Raw genomic sequence first — 23,710 nt, forward strand, 5'->3', positions numbered from 1 at the left:
CCTGGAGTTTAGACTTGGTGTCAACCGTACCTTGATTCAAGATTACCACACCCAGCGCCCAAAATCCACCGGAGGCCGGCCTTCCTTGGAAAACCCCCTTCGCCTCACAGAACGTCACTTCCCAACACTGATTCCCCAAACAGAAAAGAAAAAGTATCCCACTAGAAAGTGTAAAGTGTGCTCTGACAAATCCACGAGGAGGGAAAGCAGATATGAATGTAGTGATTGCGAAGCGGCTCTTTGTATTGATCCCTGCTTCAAATTATTTCACACGAAAGTGAATTATTAAATGTGTCATGTATTTCAATACCAAAAAATGACATTTTGTGCATTATTGTTTCATGTTTTGTACATATTTCTTCATTTTGTGTACTACTATAAGTTTGGTTTAGAGAAAAAATAGTATTTGTTGCTTATTTCCTTTGTTTTAAAAATTACTCAATTTTGCTGAAACAAAGCCGGGATAGGTGCTGCCGTAGCAGCTGAAATACGTGGCAGTCAACAGGTTAATATGTGACATGTGTTAATACGTTTAGGTTAAATGTTTTGTGAGCATATAACTTCCCCCTTCTAGTGGCTTAGCAGAAAGTCTGCAGGCTTACGAAGCTGAAAAACTGATATATATATCAGTGGTACCATACTGCGCAATCCTGTTACACATAGATACCTTGTCCTATCATTAGCCTCCATTAGTTATGATATTCTTTTAACAATGAGTTAGATTTCTGTATAATACAATATTGTAGACAGGTTTATATTAAGTACATAAACTACACTAGTACAGTTGTCTGTTTTAAACCGAAATTAGACGAATTATTAAAGATTTTAATGAGATAGCATTCCATAGGTTTCATTACAGCCAATTGTGGCTTTTTTATTATCTTTGACATGTACATAGTAACCAAGCATCTTTAAAAGGTTTTACAATCATATCGGAAAATAGAAAGGATATAATGTGTATGTGTTTGTGTGCGAAACAACTTACGCGAATAGTTGGTTCGCAGTTTTTATTATTGTTGTTGCATTAAGTTAATAGGTATACAAACAACTGAACATGTATATTTATAAACAAAGCGTTATACTGTCAAACGTTTTGATCGTATACACCACAGGAACGTATGCACAAAACAGTAAAAGACAGTAAAACGACCACGAGCGCCATCACTCCGTAGCAAACACACAAATGAATAACGGAAAATGAATAGACGGTTTTCGCACACCAGTTATTTGGATCATGAAGAAGAGGTTCATAGTGAGGTTTATAAATTACGAGCACCCAATAGCTTCCCATGATAAACCAAACTAGTAAAAAAACGCTTAGTGCGTAGTGAGTTATGTTTGAGGATGTTGTCGCCAAAATCTCCTCTTCGTTTCCATCAACTAGAGATTCTGTTGTCTGTTCGTAGTTTCGCTTTCTTGTTTGCCGCCAACCCGTCGAGATTATCTTGATCAGTCCAAAAGCGCCACCTACTAGAAGATACACTGGTATGTTGGGTTGTTTGGGGCAGTCTTGAAGGTACTGAATTCCTGTCAAAAATTGAATAAAATATTTTTAAAAATTAGACATGAATTTTTTTAACGAATATAATCATATATTTAACAATATTTTGCAATCCTTATCCCATTAATTATTCTAAAGTAAATAAAGTTAAAATTATAATGTAAATGAAATATATTTCGTAATGCGATTCAAATTATTTGATTAATGACATAAGTTTATTTACATCATTCTGTATAATGTACTATTATAAATATCAAGGGCCCAATACCTAGTTGATGTTTTTATTTGTTGCACCCCCCCTAGTACAGCGGTATGTCTTCGGATTTACAACGCTAAAATCAGGGGTTCGATTCCATTTGGTGGGTTCAGCAGATAGCCCGAGGTGGCTTTGCTATAAGAAAATACATACTATTGTTATTTGTTTAGTGCAATCGAAATCGAGAGCTTAGTTTTGCAAGTGCGGAAACCTATAGCTGATACACCAAGGTACGCGACACACCTGAAATAACAGCTAAGTGTTTTTATTTTATGTAGAATAATTTTTGATACAAATTAAAAAAATCTTTACCAATAGACTGTTTTACATATACAGCCTGGTGGTAAGAAGGTTGACTCAATCTCTAGGTCGATGACTGCGAGCGTCCTCGCCATCATCGACATGTGTGCGTTATAATGTTGCAGTCAATCCCACTATTTATAGATAAAATGTGCTTAAAGAGTTGGTGGTGGATGGTGTTGATCAGTCGACAAAGAGTATTGAGAAAGTTGACGGTGGGTGGTATTAACCAGTTGATAAAGAGTGCTTAAAGAAGTGGCGATTGGTGGTGTTGACCAGTTGTGATCTTTGTAGTCTATCACTTCAAAATTTAGCACAGCTAGTGCAGATAACCCTCGAGTAGCTTTACATGCATTTTAACAGAACAAATAATTCCCTAAAAGAAAAGGAAGTTTCAAAGTTTGAAAAGTAAATCAGTAATTTTTAGAAGAAGAGAAAGAATAAACTATTGGAAGAAAGTGGTAAGAATGTTAGCGTATTTTAATGTATGCTACTTTATAATAACGGGCTATCGGATATTTCAATGTTTTAAAGTTACACAAATGTGTTGAACTAAAAGAACTTTTAAAATAACAAAATAAAAATCATTTTCACTTTTAAAAAATTTCCCTAGGGGTCTGAGTGTATTACTGTTGGTGGTCAATTGCGTTTGTTTGCCTGTGGTTTCTTATAACAAAGTCACATCGGGCTATCTGCTGAGTCCACCGAGGGGAATCAAACCCCTGATTTTAGCGTTGTGAGTTGGTGGTTAAAGAAAAGACATTAGACTTCTGAGTATCTATTAAATAGAAGCGTTTAAAACGTGACTTTTATTTTATTCTTTGTTGTAATTTTCTTGGGATTTAATATTAAATAGGCTTATAAATTAAAAAAATAATTGGATATGGTTTCGATCTTTACAAAACAAATACTTAGTAGACTTACTAAAATATCGGGCATTAAAATTTCACTTTTGGTATTGAAAACTGTTATTTAATGCTTAACTTATCACCAAGTTACAGAAATGACCACGAGAACAAAGGCTGCAACACCTCCTGTATGTAACATTGGTTGTTGGATTTTTGAGAAACACCTCTGTAATTTTTCCCTAGACCACTATAATATTAATTACGTCAGTTGTATATGACTTGTTTGGAAAATATTTGTCAGTCGTTTTTAATACTTACTGTTGCACGCGAACGCGCTGGCATACGCGCAAATCTAATTACTTGTGATATTGTTGCATGTGTAAAAGCAAAGGCCGTATCCAGTCATGTGTCACATTAGAATTTTAAATACTCCTGAGAGTAGCAGAAATGTGTTATCCACAAAGATGCGTTAAGCGGCATAGTAATAGATCTTTGATTTATTGTGCTCATTCGTGAAGCAAACAGATAAGATTGCAGTAGAGCGTCAGCTCCAGTAGGCGCTCTTCCCACCTCCAGCCCTGAAAGAAAAATCTTCTTGTTTGTAGAGGGATGAAAACGGTTGTTTATGAATAATCAAAAGACCAACTGATTTACCATTTGAGTAAATTACGCTGTAATAACATGTTTTGATGTAACATTTGGAGAACAAACTTCTAGAACTTTTACTTAATGAATTTATAACCATACTTTTGCTACATGTTGTAAGAAGAAAAATGTCCATTTTTATAAACTCGAGTGTTCTCATACACTGATATTTTGCTTGCCAGTGATATTATGAACGGTAGATTTAAACGATGGATTCCGGGAAAGAAAATGAGGTTCGTTTTGAAAGTTTGCCATACCATTAGAAACTTCCTTTACAAATGACTTGGAATGCAGTCAAGGACAATAAAATTTAATTGAAAACATTTCAAAGTTAAAGGAAATCGGGAATTATTAGAAGAAGAAAGGAGACAGTACTTAACGATTCTGAAGTGGATCTTGTAAGAAATAAACCAGATTAATAATTAACCAGTTTGTTTATCAAGAGGTGTTAAAAATATTTCTTTTTTTCTTTTTTGTTATTTAAATGTTTTCGTTAAAGTAGCTGAAAGCAGAAATATACAAACATGTTTTCTACAAATCGGTAAACTATCGTAGATATATTTCATTTTAATACAATCATCCTCTTAGTAAATTAAATATTCCTGTGTATTTAGTACAAATACTTTGTTTTCTTGTATTATACTTTTGAAGTTTATAAAGGAAGTCCTATGGCACTCATTATGAAAATATGTCAGAAAAAATGTTTTCTCTCAATTTCTTACTTGAACAGGTCTATATTACATAATAAATGTTGTGAAGTATGTTTTGGTAAATTATAAATACCTTATCTAGAAGTAACATTGTTTAATTGTTGAACAAAAAAATATTTTCATGATTTGGAAGTAAGAGCATTTTACTACACAACTGAAACATTAGTATGTGCAATAAGCAACATTTTAGATATTTTTTTTTACCTGTACGGTACATTGTACAATAGAGAGTTAATTAAAAATGTATTATTCAAAAGGCACATTATCCTTTGAACATTATAAACAGAGGATTTTTGTCCTTAAGTATACAAGTGACTAACGCTGCTTAAATAAAAAAATATAGGTTATCTCGATCTGTATTTTATTTATATCAACTCACTGCACCAGTTTTAATATAAATTCAATTTAATAACCTAAAGTATACAAGAGTAAAGATGATTATCTTGGATCGTATTGTGATTTTTTTCTCGAAGGCAATCGAAAGATGTTTATAAAACTTCATTCAGAGACTACTGATTTCGCCTTCTCTTATGAATAGACTTACTGCACATCCTGTAAATTAGGAGATATTGTTTAAAAACACGGTCTCACGAAATTACTGGCGAAATGTTTTATATCAATAACCCTTTTTATAACTCTAATACTAAAACAAGAACTTACACTTTTTTGTAAAATGATCTGTGATATAAGGAAATAGCATCTTAGATTCAGTCTTAAACCTTCATTATTCTTACACAAAACAAGACTTTGATATTCTTACGTGTGAACGAAAAGTTCAATAAGATCAAAACGAAAATTTAACAAACTTGGTTAGTGTTTACTTTTTATTTACCTTTTTTGGATTCTGAAAATGAACAGTATATATTATTTTGAATATCTTTGCTTTTTTTATTTAAAAGTGAATTAACTACAAACGAGGCCCGGCATGGCCAGGTGGATTAAGGCGGTCGACTCGTAATCCGAGGGTCGCGGGTTCGAATCCCTGTCGCACTAAACATGCTAGCCCTTTCAGCCATGGGGGTATTATAATGTGACGGTTAATTCCACTATTCGTTTGTAAAAAGAGTAGCCCAAGAGTTGGCGGTCGTTGGTGTGATGACAAGCTGCCTTCCCCTAGTCCTACACTGCTAAATGAGGGACGGTTAGCGCAGATAGCCCTGGTGTAGCTTTGCGAAAAATTCAAAAACAAACAAACTAGATATGAATAACAATAAACTTTCATTTTGTAGATGGAGTTGGCTATAAAACAGAATGAGATCAAGATTCAAGTAAAACATTAAAATATTTGTAGATCCAAGTGTACGTACTTTTTTATGTATGCTAATTCTAAATTTTCTAGTTTTATTCAAAACAATAATATTGTGATATATTATATTGGTTTCAAGTTTTACTGATGTATACTTAAATAATTTTAGAAAATAAAGTGTTGGATTTGTTTATTATAATGCACAAGGCTGTACAAAGGACTATCTGTGCTCTACCCACACGAGTATCAAAATCCAGTTTTCAGCAGCATAAGTCCAAAGATTTATCTCTATGCCACTGGAAAACAAAGAATTGGGATCTGCATATTTATTATTGTTCAAATTGTGTTTAAAACTTGCTGTTCATTTAACTCTTACTTGTATTTCATTTTAAGAGTTTAGTTAAAGTTTAGAAATTTGGTAAAAAATGAAAGACAGTTTACATGTAAATTGGCAGACTAAAGAGTTGTTTTGCCACGTCAAATACATTATATCTTGTCAGATATTAATAAGAGTTTAATTTCTCCAATCAGAAATTGAATATTGTTTGTTTACGTTATTATCTTTGACCGAAAAATCAAGCATTGTTAGGTGGTTAGGGTGCTCAACTCATTACCTGAGAGTCGCTGGTTCTAATCCCCCGTCACTCTAAACATGCTCGCTCTTTTAGCCATGGAAGTGTTAAAATTTGCCTTCAATCTCACTCTTCGATGGTAAAAGAGTAGCCTCAGAGTTGGCGGTGGGTGGTAATGACCAGCTACCTTCCTTCTAGTCTTACACTGCTAAATTAGGAACGGGTAGCAAGGTTGTAACTTTGCGCAAAATTAAAAAAAAACAACAACAACAAACGAAACAGAAGTCTTTATGTCTATATTATTTTAATCTACGTACATTATATTTTACTTCATTTGACTGGATCAATTTATAAAGAAATATTTCTTAGAGATATCAAACGACGAATTACGTATTTTATATAATTAAAATTAAAAGACGTAAATAAACTTTCTCACCTATTATCATCATCGATGCAGGAAGCACAGATAAACACACCAGAAACGTAGTACGAAGAACTAGAAACATTGAAATTGTCTTGTGAAATTCAATAAATAAAACATGATCTTTTAAGTCTTTACGTCAATAATTATCATATACCAAGTGTTTTTGTGGAAAGTGTACGTTTTACTGCTAAAAACACTTTAGCTTCTATTTGAGAACATCTGAAACATTTACTTCTTAACACATAATAATTATAATTATCTTTCCATGAAGTAAAATTTCATATACTTCTCACAGTCGAAGTAACTTTTAATTTCGCCATTCTATAACTAACTTAGAGATAACATCCGTTGTAAGATATATTGAGATGACTATTCTGAACACTTTACAAAAGTTCTGCTGGTAGGTAATGGCATCCTTGTTAACAGGACGTTCAAATGTTGCTTAAATATACTAATCCTTTAACGAAGCAAAAGGCTTTTTAATAGCAAAACGGCTATTCCATAAAGGCTTATACCAGTTTGACTCTATGTCTGTATCTACTCTTTGAGGTAGGATAAGCCCATCTGAGAGAGTGACATTGTTGCCTGTACTAATTTGATAGGATTTTAGGTTATCTCCCTTAAACATATCCCTTGGAATAGGGTTAAAGTAGTTCACCCATGGATTATACGTTATTACACACAGGGACATTTCTTCTGTCTTAAAAGTGCAGTATAAATGTTTTCTTACTGTCCTTTCTTGAGTAGTTGTGTTCTAAATCATTCTTCATCCCAGCAGTCAGTTTGAATGCAAACTAAAAAAAAAAGCTGACTAGCTTTGTTATAACAAGGACTTAGTTTTCTGAATAAAAAATTTACTTGTTTGCTCATATATTTGTTTTTCCTTTACTGTTTGTGTTCAATTTATTTTTCACTTAACTGTGCCGAAACTGCGTTTTACGTTAAACATCTTATCTCTTGGACTTCAATGTATCAGGATATATATTTTTAACAAAAATCACTATAAAAAACATTTAAAATTTGTGTTGCCCTTTGGCTTAAATTGGACGATAATACATGCTCTATAAAAAGAAATAAATAGTTAACCGCACAGGTAACAAAGATATCGAGATTAAAGAATTGATCAAACAATTGCCAGGTTTTTCATCTTAAGTTTGTTTGTTTTTGTGTTTTTTTACTTTCGCGCCAAGCTACACAAAAGAGGGCTATCTGCGCTAGCCGTCCCTAATTTAGTAGTGTAAGACTAAAGGGAAGGTAGCTAGTCATCACCACTCACCGCCAAATCTTGGGCTACTCTTTTAGGAACGAATAGTGTGATTGAACGTCACTTTATAACGCACCCATGGCTGAAAGTGCGAGCATGTTTGCCGCGATGGGGATTCGAGCCCGTGACTCTCAGATGACGAATTGGGCGTCTTAACCACCTACCCATGGCGGGCCCAAGATTGTTTATTTGACATTAAACACAAAGCTACAAAATGGGCTATCTGTGCTCTGCCTACCACGGGTATCAAAACCCGATTTCTAGCGTTGTAGGTACGCCGACATTCCGATGTGCTACTGGGGGGGGGTGGCTTTTATTTTAAGAGGATGAATGACGTTTCGAGTTAGTGCTCTTCGTCAGGTCATACAGCTTACAGTAAAGGCATATTTGTAGACTTTGAAAAAACATTGAACGTGAAATTCCCGTGCAAAATTAAAAAAAAACAAGCGATATCCGAAGCGTCATCGTCTTAATATAAAAATATAAAAAACTTGGTGATTGTGTAACCTATTTTTTAATTTTGATAACATATGTTCATACATTATATTTTACGCAACGAAAAATTAGGGCTTTATTAGTGAGTTATACACTCTAGACAAAAATCTTCCAAATGTAATTGAATTTTGACTGTCACTCACCTTTGCCAACATTTTGTCAACATGAAGTTTGTCATGGAATGAATCTATTTGTGACACGAAACTTATAAAAATATATAGTGCTCATTTTTGGTTTTATCCAGTCACTCAACGTTCTGTTGGTGTGTTCAGGATAGTCAGTGATGTCTGTTCAAGCGTGTAACTCCACTGAATTTTAAGAGTTTTAACCTTTAATATAATTTCATATGATAGGAACAAATATATTCATTTTTGAAAGGAACTGATTTTCTATGCTATCTATCTCCAGTTGTATATGTCCCAACATTTCTATTGCCTAGACTTGTTTTATGAACTTTAGAATATTTAGTACATGATATAGTAGTACAAAGATCTATGGAAATTTCAAATTATTTTTCATCTACCTAATCAGATACAAGTGCTTATTCTGGTTTAGACTGAAACGTATACGAAATATTGAGTACTAATTCACATTTTCAATGGAATTTTTATACTTTTCCAAGCTGACGAAGCATGATGATAATTTATGAATAGTATATTTGCCCCAAAGCAATAGTATCAGATCTATTATATTTTTAACTGCAACATTTATATAGTATCGTAGGTATTTTCAATACTATTTTCAAGTACTAATGTTTTTTTGACAAGTATAAGTAATTAAAAGCTTTCATGTTCATATTTAGTGCCAACGATAGTTATAAAATCAAGCTCTGACGACGACCTTCATAGAATATCGTAAATTTGATATCGCTACTCTCGAGTTTAAATAAATCGATAGTCCCCGAACCTGTAACACATTAAGATACAAATATTTGTTTTTAGTGTTAACTTGATAAAGATTTCTTGTTTGCTTATCAAACAAATTTCGTGTTTTGTTTTAAATTTTTAAATAACAGAAAGCATAATCTCGGATTTTGTTCAGGTAATAAGTACTTATTTCCATTTTATTGTATTTGGAATAAGAAAGCTCAGTGTAATCCAATACAATAACTTGGAAACGAGCAACATTTGGGGACAGCTACTGAAGAATTTTACTTGTTTTTATTAAAGATGGTATATCGGGTCATAAGGCACTGTTGTTAGTGAAGATGTTGAATTACGTAACCCATGATGATGTTGCACATCTTTAGTCATTATCTAGTAATATATACAGCAAGAAGTAATGTTAATAAATGAAGATGAATTACCACCTTATGAAAATAATGAAGGAAAGAAAGAAGAAAAACATAAAGATGGTACAGTAGATAACGTAAACAATTTATTATCAACCAAAATATTAAAAAAAATAAGATTTGCCTTTTGTTTGAAAGTAAATGCAATGGGTAAACATATTAACATGTAATGCTAAGAATGTTGCCGAAATGGATAAACAAACAACAAAAAGTAACTAAACAACAAAGTTTGTATACAGTTATTAGATGTCTTGTTTGTCTATCTTTAAGCGTAAAGTTGCAATATGGGCTATCTTTGCCGCGCCCATTACAGGAAACAAACTCTACATTTTACCGTTTAAAGCCCTCAAGTCATCTGATAGTGCTATTAAAGAACAAAGAAGACTTACGTAATCTGAAAACTTTCTTTATTGAACAAAATCACGATAAATTTTAAAATCTGAAAACAAATTTATAAAGTTAAACTATTGAAATATAAGCTAAAAATTTATATGATTTAAAACAAAAAATTAAATATACAGAAAGGGTTAGTTGTTTTCTTGTGGTGCAGCGGGAGCGTGCTGCGTCAATAACCTCGAGGTCCGTAAATCGAAACCACGCTGTGTTACATCCTTTTTTGGCCCGGCATGGCTAGGTAGGTTAAGGCGTTCTACTCATAACCTGAGGGTCGCGAGTTTAAAGCCGAATCTCCGTCCCACCAAAAATGCTCGCCCTTTCAGCTGTGGGGGCGTTAAAATATGACGTAAATCCCACTATTCGTTGGTAAAAGAGTAGCCCAAGAGTCGGCGGTTGGTGGTGATGACTAGCTGCCTTTCCTCTAGTCTTACACTGTTAAATTAGGAACAGTTAGCGCAGATAGCCATTGAGTAGCTTTGCGCGGATTTCAAAAGAAGGGTCTAAAGTATACCCTTCCCACCAGACAGTTTAAGAGATTTAAAAAAAGAAAACAAATTTGTTTTGTTTGTTATTTTTAACTTTTTGGACCTTTTTCGTTTGTAACTTTTAATTACTTTAAATTGTTTATAGTACATGAAACATTAGACCTAAAAACTGCGTAATCGGAAACAGATCTGATAAAAACTTTCTAAAGTTCAAGCATGCTTTCATTTCTGTACCGTTTTTTGTAGATATAACTTTCTTAAACATGTGCTCTCTGGTTTAACACCTTTTAGCTCAGTTATTTAAGCAAAATTTAACGTACTGTTATAAATAATATCTACTATTTTACAAAGTTTATGGGGTTAAATTTATTTGTCGGTAAGCGCAATGTTACACAACAGGCAATCTGTAATCAACTCATTGCGTATATTGCATCCCTAGTTTTTAGAGTTATGAGGGCTTCGACTTACCGCTTCGCCAACAGGGAGGAGAGCCTACAAGTTTAAAAGTTTAATGACAACAGCGTACTGAATTTAAGGTGATTCTTTGTTAAATACTATAGTTTTGTCCAAAAACTAAGTGTAGTTTTTTACACGTTGTATTATAATTTGAAGTCTATTAAAGCAAACTGAGTGTTTTGAATTCTTAAAATAATTTAAGTACATGCATGTTATATGTGTCTTATTAGCATACCAGGCAAAATCAATAGAGATAGTGCTCATTTGTGGCTATCTCGCTGGTTGAAAACTGGTATTTCTGCGGATTTATACTTTTATAAACCAAAATAACTGTGGTGGGCAAAGCACAGATAGCCATTGTGTAGTTTTATAATTAACTACAAACAAATAAACAGTTTGAGACCATGAGATAGTACTAGTAAAAAGGCTGAAAAGTAGAATGTTTTAATTTCAGCTTGAGGAAAGTTTGCTTCTGGACTGTAGTAACGATAAATAACGTTTGATAGCAGGTTAAATCTGTGTGACGAATATTATCAAACTTTTTCCGTCTAAAAGTATGGCTAGTAAGTCTAGCTATTTTAGATATTATTACATTGAACAACTATAAGAGAGGTTTTTTTATTATTTTCCTATTAAATTTTAAATATTTCAATGCTTTATTAAATCGGGTTTGGCCAAATGGGTATCGTGTTTGAACTATGAACTGTATGGTTCTCAATTAGGTTTCCACTATCGCATGAATAAAAAACGAGGTTTGGTGGCTGTTGGAGTGCGGTGCATTGCCTTAGGTAACCATGATTTATCAAATAAAAATTAAGGACGATCGTGTAAAAATAGTCTTTGCGAAGCTTTGCGTGAAAATTCTAAACCAAACAAAAGTTACTGTTAATAATTATTCCAATAATAGTAGACGTTTATTTTGTAATTTTAAGGTAGACTGTTAGCTTAACTAGATTTTAAAATCTTGATGATGAGGATCATTGTTCCAATAATCAGGTAAAAAAATATTCAAAATAGAAAGAAAAGGTTTATAAATTTTAAAGAAAATGCGTCTGAGGAAAATTTTAAAATAATATATATATATATTAATTTTGTAAGACATTTTAATTTTGAATTACAAAAACGTGAAGGCCCGGCATGGCCAAGCGTGTTAAGGCGTGCGACTCGTAATCTGAGGGTCGCGGGTTTGCATCCCCTTCGCGACAAACATGCTCGCCCTTTCAGCCATGGGGGCGTTATAACGTGACGGTAAATCCAACTATTCGTTGGTAAAAGAGTAGCCCAAGAGTTGGCGGTGGGTGGTGATGACTAGCTGTCTTCCCTCTAGTCTTACACTGCTAAATTAGGGACGGCTAGCTCATATAGCTCTCGAGTAGCTTTGTGCGAAATACAAAAAAACAACAACAAAAAACAAACAATACAAAAACGTGAAAGCCGTTAATGTTAACGTGGAAGAAGCTATTTAGATTTTTATCAGTTACATTGTCAGTAGTTTTATTAATGTTATAGATGCAGTTTTGGAGACATTTGATTTATGAATGTCAGCTCTTATAACTAAATTATTACACCTGAAGTTCGGTCTTTCAATGTTATTTTTATTTAATTAATTTTTGAATTCATCTTTCTTTTGGAAGCACTCAGCGACAAGCCTGAGGGTTTATAACGTTAAAAATCAGGTTTCAATAACCGCGGTGAGCAGGACACAGATAGCCTATTGAGTAGCTTTGCTCTTAACAACAAACAGATAAATATTTTGGAAATAACTAATATGTTATCTTTCACTTGAATTTTTAAAACTATTATTAACGCTATTTTTTATCCGAGTAAGATACAATTTAATTAATTTCATTTTCTGCTGTTATAAATTACATATTTCGAGTTTTGTTTTCTAAAGATTCGTTAAGAAATTCCCAGTATACATATTTAAGCCTGAATTTTAATTTATTGTTATTATTATTTATCTTTTTACTACTCGTATAATTCACTATCTTTCACAGCAATTGTTATATTCAACCACCTTCTTTTCTGGCTATCTTTGCAGCCTGTTATTGCAGAGGCTAAAAGCAATGATCCTTTTGTTGGAATTAAGTTGAAGTATGATTATTTGAAAGTGCAGAAGGCACCTAAAACGTATACCTTATTTTACAAGACTTTCTGGCACTACACTTCCCGTTTCATGATTATGCAAAATATTAGGTACGACTTCTTAGTGTTTCACCAAGGGCAGGTGTGATTCCAACATCCCATTGTGATCAAAATACAAACTTCTTTTGGAAACTTAAACAGAATAATTTACTTAAATTTAGATTTGTCTTCAAAAGTAGCAAAAGAGAGTGTTACAAAGTGCATAATGGAAGGAAATATTACCTGTAGAAAGTTGTGTGAGTGATATTTGGCATGTGACAGATGAAATGTTTTGCAATATGGGACAAAACAAATGATGATATAAAAGATTTAAACAGATTCCAAGCGAATTATTATTGTTCTCCCAGAGGTACATTTCAAAATGTTATCCCCTTCAATGGCACAGTGGAACGTCTATGGACTTACAACGCTAAAAATCGGATTTCGATACTCATGGTGGGCAGAGCACAAATAGTTATTGTGTAACTTCGTGCTAAGCTACAAACAAAATATCAAAATGTTACAGGTAATGTCTGATAGTCATGTGTTAATAAATAGTAATTAGTAAGTACAGTTACTTTGTGATGACAAATAGTTTTTATTAAGTTACTGCTGTATCAGCATGATATGCTTTCCTACACAAACACGTCACGAGTTTACTTCAAGAGATTTATGAAGGTTGCAGGTCAAAGTTACAATGGTAAGTTAAACACCAGGAGAGATGGCAGAAAATTCCAGAATATATTCTACATATTACCAAAAAAAGTACTTTCTTCTTTTTTATGGGCATTATGTTAATAAAACATGAACCAATCAAGATAAAGCACCAAATCATACGTAGAAATCAACATGCCAGTCCTTCCACAAAAATTCAAACAGGAATTCGTGCTATGTCGTTTGTAAACATAAGAGCAAAACCAGAAGGACTTCTGATGACTTGTTGATAAAATTGTCGTAATAAAAGCAAGTCTATGGATACGACGTGTTTTGTTAGTGTGGGCAGTCGTTCATCACTTAGGTTCAACCATGCCTGCTTAACATATTGAATAAGTTGTAACATTTACTGTTTAGTTTAAGGTATCTCAAGGCTCAGCGTTTCTTGATAATTTTTTGCCATAGTTATATTTTTATTTACCATGTTTTAAAATTTAATATACTTTTAGCCTACAGTAGAAGTTTTTTAGTTATTGCCAGTAAATTAATAAACTGTTTGTTTAATAAACTGCTTGTAGTTAAGTACAAAGCAACACAATAAGCTATCTGTGGTCTGCTTATTTCATCAGAATTTAATGTGATATTAGTATTTATGAGTAAGTTAACTTCCTATTTCATGAATGTTATTGAACACAAAGTGTATTTACAAGACCTATAGCTCCTAAATATTCTAGGATAAAAACATTTTTTGAGGCCCACTCATCGTTGAAATACACGTAAAATTAAAATTACTGATATGCTGAGATGGTTCTCAAAATAATTTTTTTTTGTAATATTTAATATTTCTGAACAGTAACTCTCGTTTAACAAATGTAAATTAGAAAATATATATTCTTGTTGTACGATATTTTCATACACAAACTCAAATTCTATTAACAGCCCGGCATGGCCAGGTGTTTAAGGCACTCGACTCCTAATCTGAGTTTCACAGGTTCGAATCCCCGTCACAGTAAAAATGTTCGCTCTTTCAGCCATGGGATCATTATAATATTACGATCAATTCCACTATTAGTTGGTAAAAGTTTAGTTTGTTTTGAATTTCGCGCAAAGCTACGCGAGGGCAATTTGCATTAGCCACTCCTAATTTTCCAGTGTAAGACAAGATGGAAGGCAGCTAGTCATCATCACCCACCGCCAAATCTTGAGCTACTGTTTTACCAACGAATAGTGGGATTAACCGCGATTATAACACCCCCACGGCTGAAAGGGCGAGCATGTTTGGTGCGACGGAGATTCGAACCCGCAATCCTCAGATTACAAGTCGAACACTTTAGCCCACCTGGCCATGCCGGACCTAAAATAATGTACCACTGTAGTCAACAGTTATTATATGTTAGAAAGAACCATGTTTTAAAAAATCACACAAGTTTTTATCGGTTGTACGTAGTAAAACTTTTTTTATTTTATTCACAATGGTTCACCAGGTTTACTTTATATCATCAGATAGTGTACAGTTGCTGTTGTGAATAACATAAACCAAAGTTTGTCTATGTACAACTGATAAATATTTGTGAGTAGTTAACACCATTAAAAAATTAAACGAATGAAACCTATGCCTTAGAAATACAAGGTTTTAGATTTACAATAATGTTAAGCATTGTGTACTATGCTTGAATTAGGCATTTTAACTCACAAATATTGATGTATAAGATATTTTCATGTTTTTTTTAAAATATTTTTTAACCCTGTAAATCAACTACATGAGATAACAACCAATAAACGTATGTCAGTAGTATTAATGATCTGGCCAACTGAATGTCATAGTCACAGTTAAGTACAATGCATCTGTTTCATCCTTTCATTAGTTTTGCCAAAGGGCTTAGTAAAGTACGTTACAATAGTTTTATGCCATTTTTAACGTCTAGTTCATTACCCATATCAGAAACGCAGCGTATTATAGCAGTAATACTATTAGGAAAGACAGTTATTTATCTATTAATAATTCGCCCGTCCCCCTTTCTTACTGATGTCTTTTTATCGTAATAGTTGAATATCATCCTGTAAAGAAAGAAATGACGATAAAACATGGTTATACATTGGAGCATTTCGAGATCAAGGCTTATTTGTAGGTCCCCCAGTGGCTCAGCGGTATGTCTGCGGACTTACAACGCTAAAAACCGCGTTTCGATACCCGTGGTGGGCAGAGCACAGATAGCCCATTATGTAGCTTTGTGCTTAATTCAAAACAACAACAACAACAGCTTTTTTGTACAACTGACGAATGTGTCAAATTTTCTTCTTGAAGAAGCTACCATGGTAACTCCCTTGTTTAAAACACAGATACAATTGTAGGTTATGTCCCGTGTAAACAAAAATCTAGATCATTACTTCATTGCTTTGGCTGGATGGACATAAAATGGATAGGATTAAAAATATTTCAGATGTCATACCAGCTGAGATCAAGTTAGTGTACAAAGTGTGAAGGAAAAAAATCGGCTCAGAAATCATGTTTTCTCTAACACTAGCGACTTCATTATTCGTAACTTGATCACAGTCGATTTTATTCCACAACATATAAAAAAAGCGTAATCTTGTGACAGGTTACCATGGAAACTAAAATGTCGGTATGTTTTTGTTAGGTGATTTCACGCGACTATATTGTTACTAAAGCATGAAGCATTACAAAAATTTCGGGAATATTTGGGTGATACTAAACTACAACAAGACTTATAATACGTTTAATAAGACCCCACTTTCCTGGTCCAGTATAAGTTTCTATTTTAGTAAATCGTTATCTTTTATATACTTAATCTGTCTACGAAGAATGTCTTCACGCAGAAAAGTGCTCTTAAAGGACGGATCATGTGCCTTTTGATGCTATAAGGTTGTAAAAGAAGTTTCTGTTAGGCCCGTTAGAGGAATAACAGCTATGTATATGTCTACCAGAGGATAATAATTCCACATAGTGCCACCACGTTTGATGTTTCATACTGGGTCCTTTAGAGGGTGTAATAATATAACGGGTTGTTTACGTCATAAAGTGTGTAATATGAAATCACGTTATTTTGACAATAATATTGATTTATTTCAGGACTGTGATTTGATTTTATAATACTATTTTATAAGAACGATATTATCAGTTTTACGTAAAAAAACATGTTGATCAATACAATTATAGTTGGATTAGTTGTTCGACTGCTTTTTAATCTCTCAATCTTTGTACACAAACGTGCACATCATACAGATTTACAACTTTAAAATCCAGGATTCGATTCTCCGCAGTATGCACAGCAAATAGCCTAATGTGACTTTACTTTAACATCGACATAATAACCTTTGTTTTGGTCTCAACTACACTATATAGCATCATCACGGTCAATTTTCTAACTTGTAATTTCCATATATATCCAATGATAAATAAAATGTTTTATGTTATATCAAATGTTTATAGTTTAATTTTATGAATAGTGTTTTCTTCATGTTATATTCACATTATTATCTTTATGGTAGTTTATCTTGCAATTTAATCTACGAGGCCCTGACAAAGGCTGTTTTTGACGCTTACGCTAACGTTTAGATTATATATTTAAACATTGCATACCTTAAAATAATATCATACTAACTAGTGATAATACAATACAGTAACATAAAAAAAAAAAATTATTTGTAGGATAATTATCCACAATCTTCCATCATATCAAGAATAAATTGTTATATGTGTAAACATGATTTGTAATTGATAAATTTGTAATTTGGTTTGGAATTTCGCACAAAGCTACTTGAGGGCTATCTATGCTAGCCGTCCCTAATTTAGCAGTATAAGACTAGAGGGAAGGCAGCTAGTCATCACCACCCACCGCCAACTCTTGGGCTACTCTTTTACCAACGAATAGTTGGATTGACCGTCACATTATACACCCCCACGGCTGGGAGGGCAAGCATGTTTAGCGCGACGCGGGCGCGAACCCGCGAATTACGAGTCGCACGCCTTACGCGCTTGGCCATGCCAGGCCCGAACGATAATAGTTCAGTATATAATAAAGTAAACTTCCGTAAAGGCAGCATTTAATACCTTTCTCAAAGTTATTGAATTCAAGATGCCCACACAATATTATTAATTTGAGAAAATGTAGTACATACCCCAAACACTTGAAGTTTGTAGGTTCCAAAACCTAAGCATGCAAAAGTACACTAGCTTTATTTAAATACTAATAATAATAACTTAGTGTAAGTAAAATATTATGGATCCAGTGTGATTGAACAAGGGACATGTGACCTTTACCCTCTTTATTCATTGGATGATTAGTAATAAGTACATATGTACAGTTATTAGTATCACTGAATAATTCAACTTCTTTGTTACTGATTTACTGTTTGATAGTCAATGATCAAATTAAGATTAACATAAACCTATCTCTGAACATTTATATTACGAAAGGAACAAAATATATGTTATCAAATATATTGGTAAACATATATATAAATTAATGATAAAATTTCACACATAATTGATATAATGATAATGTGGCTGTAGTGCAGTTCTGATTTAGAAAAACGATTGTTTTAGCATCTATCAGCATCACCTTCGTTGATGTATACAGCAATTAATTTTCAAAGGGCGCACATAATTAATCACCAAAGTGTCTGTCTCTTTGTTTCTTGGTTAATGTGGGCGTTTTGTTTTATTATAGTAGACATCTTTCAAGTCTACTTAACAGCTAAATGTGGTTTGAAAATATTGTCTAAAACATAATCAACTGTCTACAATCTTTACGTTTGTAACCTCAGCAAATCTTTCATTACGTATGTATGACAAAGGTCCTGTTCAGAACAAGTGATTTTAATTGCGTACATTTATGTTTAACTATGGTGATATCTGCTTTGAAAATTTAAGCTACAATAAGAGTATTAAAAACACGGTCTTTTCCACTAGAGTTTAAAACGACGCTTAATTTAAATGTGTTAGAAATGTAGATAATCATCTCGTGAGGTATATTTAAACAGAATGGTAAATATTGAAGCTTAATAAAAGCGAAAATGTAGGCCCAGTCACAAACAAACTGTTTTTTATGTTGATATTTATAATTACGTGAAATGGATCGCTCGACGACATGGTACGCTAATATAGTTAATGCTTAATATATGTTGATTATGTTGTACAATTAATTTAAAGGCTCGACATGGCCAGGTGGGTTAAGGCGTTCGACTCGTAATCGGGGGGTCGCGTGTTTGAATCCCGTCACACCAAACATGCTCGCCCTTTCAGCAGGGGGTTGGCGTTATACTGTAACAGTCAATCCCACTATTGGTTGGAGAAAGAGTAGCCCAAGAGTTGGCGGTGGGTGGTGATGACTAGCTGTCTTTTCTCTAGTTTTACACTCCTATATTATGAACGGCTAGCGCAGATAGCTCTCGTGTGGCTCTACGCGAAATTAAAACCAATCTTTAAATTTTTATCCACTTGGGCTTACACATACAGGTGCGTAATATGCAATTAACTGCGTATTAGCAAAAAACCCTGGACTATATATATATATTACTAAATACCATTTTTATAATAATTTTTATTAGTCATTTTTGAGACACTATCTTACGTTTAAATATATATATATATATATTCATATCTAGCTTGTCTTACGTAAAAGTCCCCCGCAGGGACAATGGTAAGTCTACGGATTTACAACGCTAAAATCAGGGGTTCGATATCCCTCGGTGGACACAGCAGATAGTCCGATGTGGCTTTGCTATAAGAAAACACACACACACACTTACGTCAAAAGCTCCACAGCGGCACATTGGTATTTCCGCAGACTTTTACTGCTATAAACCGGCTGTCGGTACCCGTGTTAAGCAGAACAACGATATCGCGTTTTGTAGCTTTGTACTTAATAACAAAACTTAGGTAAAACGTTATTGTTAAGTTAACAGCCATAAAAATGTTTGATTGATTTGATTAATCTAATATAGTATAGAGAAAAAGATTGAGGGGTGAAAGCTAAGAATATTTCTTTTTGTGTCTGGTATTTAAAAATCAGTTATTTGTTCGTAATAATTATGAACAAATAAAGAAATAAATTAAGCCATAAGTAAATAATCATTTCTCAGAGTGTGTTTGAGTCCTTATAACTCACCATACAGTAGCAACAATTAATTTAGTTACGTGTGTGTAATATTATGGTGTTGCATATAATTTATTATTCAATATTATATGCAGTGAAGCTGTTTAATGATTATATAATTTTTATTATAAAACTAAGTTTGTAAAAAAAACATAACTTGTTCATTGTTACTCAGTTTAGTATGTTGTAATAAGTGCGAAATGTTATACTTTTTGTTATAAGTAGTAGAATTATACTTATTATAAGACATTAGTTATAGGTCTATTACGTTTTTAAACTCTACGTTCTTAATTTAGTCTTATGGATTTCTAAGAATTAAATAAGTGTGTAATAACAGTATTCCAACCACACAACATTTGGAATATCTGTTGCTGATGAAGTGTTTAACTTAGTTCAGAACTCTTCAGGTAGTTTGCCATACAATAAACACAGTTCTGATATAAGCACTATGTAAGCCATTTGACACTCCAACAGTTGTTATGGTATGTATGCTTTCTATAAGCCGATTACATCAAACGTGTCATAATACATCGGCATTAAGCCTCTTACATTTCTAAACACTCTATTCTTGAGTTAGTCCGTTAAGGAAGAAGAGTGCAGAATATGGTCAGTTTCAATGAGTTTACTCACTGGCGTTAAGTATTGTTACTCTTGACCCCTGAGAGCGAGAAAATATTGCAATCAAGTCCACGTGTATGAAAATTTTACACGAGATGGGAAGCCAATATGCGACAGTGTTTTCCAAATTTGGCCAGGAGCTGGGAAGATATGGCATTTTCGCGGTTTTGGATCAACAAATCTGTAAAGTGTGATCGGATTTGCACCAAATTTCATGAGCAATATAAAAGAAATAATCCGGATCATTGATCGTTCTGGATCTGAAAATTAATTTTCTGTTGGTTTGGAGGTGAAATTTGGCATTACCCAATATAAACGCGCGTAATCTCGAACAGAATCGGTGGGGTGAGGGCATTAATTCTCCGTAATTGGTCTTGTTTTACAAGTTACAGCTTTCAAATCGATTAATAATTTCTATTTAAACAAGTTACGACGATCGTTGGTGCGTCAACTGCCAGTTACACAGATTTTAACGTTAAAGAAATATTGTGTATCTAAATTAACACTAACAGTGAGCAAATAATGTATTTGGATTAGATAATCGATAATGGTTATTTATGCGTGTATTTATAGATCAATACACATAGATTGATAGTCCATTTATTTATTTATTTTGATAGATAAAAAAGAAACATAAAATCCAGATGAGTTTAGATATATTGAAACATTTTGTAGTAAAGATCTGGGCAAGATTAGAAATGCCAGACAAATCAACAAACAATACATATACAATGGTGCCCTGAGAGTTTGTTTATTGTAAGATTTATGGATCTTTATTAATATGGTTTTAAATATCAAAGGTTTTGCACTATTATGAATATTGTTGCTCCTAGTAATATGACTTTCATTTCACTGATCTATAAACAATACACAGAACAATGTTCCGATTCACTACGTTATGAGTGTTTTTAAAGTTTTTATACTGAACTGAATAATTTTGATTACTCTTACATAATTATAAAACTGTTATAGCCTCAGGGCTTATGTTGATCAATGAAGTGAACGAAAATCATAAGTTTGGTATTAAGATACGGTGAATAACTATTTGTCGAGACTATTATATTTGGAAACAGATATTGCCGTACTTATGTTGTCTATTAGTTATATTTCTAAAGACATAATCGTATGCGAGAACATATACAAATGGTTGAGCGCGTTATTTTAAAACCATGTTGAATGTTCAAATCAGCTAGTCTCATGTCAGTGACGGCCAACATGAAGTTGTGCTTGAGCGGCATGCATCGAAATTAGATTTTAACATCCTTAGGTTTACCTTAAATAGTGCGATACCACTGAAAGTTGACAACTACGGGAAGAATATGTAACATTATGTTCCAATGCAAAACAGCTACGTACACTCAGGCTGTAACAGTATATTCAGATCATAGTTTTTAACTTCTCAAGACTGGAATATGTCTTGTAATTAATGAGACTGGAGAACAAAGGAGTATAGAACAACTTGGGAACCAGTATCGTCTATAAACAGACCTGCAATAATTCGTACACGGGCCTTGGAAAGCAAGTTTACTTGTAACAGGTAAGAATACAAGAGCACAAAGATCAGTAGCAAGTGCTGTATTCGTATTACAGTCTGCAGTACTCAAAATAAAAAAGAAGGATCTCCGTTTGTAAGCGAGACCATTAGGATTGGTATTCACCAAGATTAGGCTTCGAGTTGTATCTCTGGTTCAACCATTGGATACCTCAAGCAGTTAGTGAATGCAATGGGTTTAATTACCTCAGGCAGCTGAAGGATGTAACATATATTCATGATATTCTATACGAGAGATATACTAGTGAAGTCACTGGATACCCGCTGATTTCTTTTGAAAAGGGTTCCAAGAATCTGTCGTTCTTGCAAATTAGATGTATTATAGAAAACAAGCGAGAGGAGGGGGAAGAGTGTTTGTTTTGTTTGTTTGTTTTGAATTTCGCGCAAAGCTACTCGAGGGCTATCTGTGCTAGCCGTCCCTAATTTAGCAGTGTAAGACTAGAGGGAAGGAAGCTAGTCATCACCACCCACCGCTAACTCTTGAGCTAGTCTTTTACCAACGAATAGTTGGATTGACCGTCACATTATTACGCTCCCACGGCTGAAAGGACGAGCATGTTTGGTGCGGCCGGGATTCGAACCCGCGACCCTCGGATTACGAGTCGAACGCCTTAACACACTTGGCCATGCTGGGCCCGGGGAAAGAGTAAGTTTTGGATACAACTGCCTAAAGTCGGAGCTTTTTGTAATAGAAACTGCTCTGCAGGATCCTTGTAACGACGACATTCAGGCAGAGAGTGACTTACCGTGGCGACATTGACTGTAACGATATGGTGAGATTCCAAATTCATTTTAATAATGTACTCAAACTTTGTATATAATTAACTACTGGTTTCTTGATAATGAATATTACTGAAACAATAACAAAATATTATATTTCTACACATTTTTGTGAAATATCTACCTTTTTTGGTTATGTGTAATTTTTTTACAGTTTAGAAATAAAAATTCATAAATGTCATAAAATAATTGATATTTTGAACACAAAGAAATATCTATCTAAAAGCTAAACTCACCCATCGAACCAATGATTCCTAAAGCTCTGAATGTAAAATCGACTAATCCGGTAGCTTCTTGGTTGGCCTGGTGGAGCTGGTAACTCAAAGATCCGTAGAAACTGTACTTCAGGGAATCTTTCTTTGGTGATTTTAAATACAGGTGTCTCCTGTCACCAACTGAAATCTGTGAGAACGACACAACTAAATAAAAAGATTGGAAAATGGTAGTTTTCTTATTTGAATGTCTAACAATCAGGTTAAAAGAATTGAAAGCTACAGACCGCTTAGAAGTATTTATCTAAACAAACTAGTGGATTTATTGCATACGCAAAAACTGTGTATGTAATAGAGAATATATTCGTATTAATTGTGTTTTACTCTACTGACTAAAGTATTATCTTATTTACAAAGCATGAAAAAATACATTCACCCTTTTTTTAACAACACCTTACAATCGCTTGTGGTATCTGGACAAATTCATAGTTAGGTATTAAAGGTAAATGAACCTAATTAATTAATAAATTAATTCTTACCTGATTACAGCGTAAATACTTCTTTTTTCTCAACATGACGACTTCGTCAAAGAAAGTGAAATATAAGAAATGGATACAAAGTTTAGAAGTGTAAAACGATATCGAGAAATCGAAAAAGATTCCATAGGCCAGAGAAGACCTTGATGTGAGCATGTGTACCAGCAGTTTATGGAATTACAAAATATGACTAGTGTAGTAATATCTATGTAACTGATAACATATA

General features: G+C 33.5%; 1 protein-coding gene across 1 annotated transcript; it reads right to left on the bottom strand.

Moving 5' to 3' along the window:
- Positions 1 to 1,071: 1,071 nt before the first annotated feature.
- Positions 1,072 to 23,620, bottom strand: LOC143240906 (transmembrane protein 272-like). Its single transcript, XM_076484153.1, has 4 exons — positions 23,488 to 23,620; positions 22,973 to 23,138; positions 6,515 to 6,574; positions 1,072 to 1,527 (listed from the first exon to the last, which is right to left on the bottom strand). The coding sequence occupies exons 1-4, from the start codon at positions 23,521 to 23,523 to the stop codon at positions 1,085 to 1,087; spliced, it is 705 nt and encodes a 234-aa protein (XP_076340268.1). The 5' UTR covers positions 23,524 to 23,620; the 3' UTR covers positions 1,072 to 1,084.
- Between the last annotated feature and the right edge of the window lie 90 nt (positions 23,621 to 23,710).

Source organism: Tachypleus tridentatus, chromosome 13 (genome assembly GCF_004210375.1).
Source record: "Tachypleus tridentatus isolate NWPU-2018 chromosome 13, ASM421037v1, whole genome shotgun sequence".
NCBI classification, from domain to species: Eukaryota; Metazoa; Arthropoda; class Merostomata; order Xiphosura; family Limulidae; genus Tachypleus; species Tachypleus tridentatus.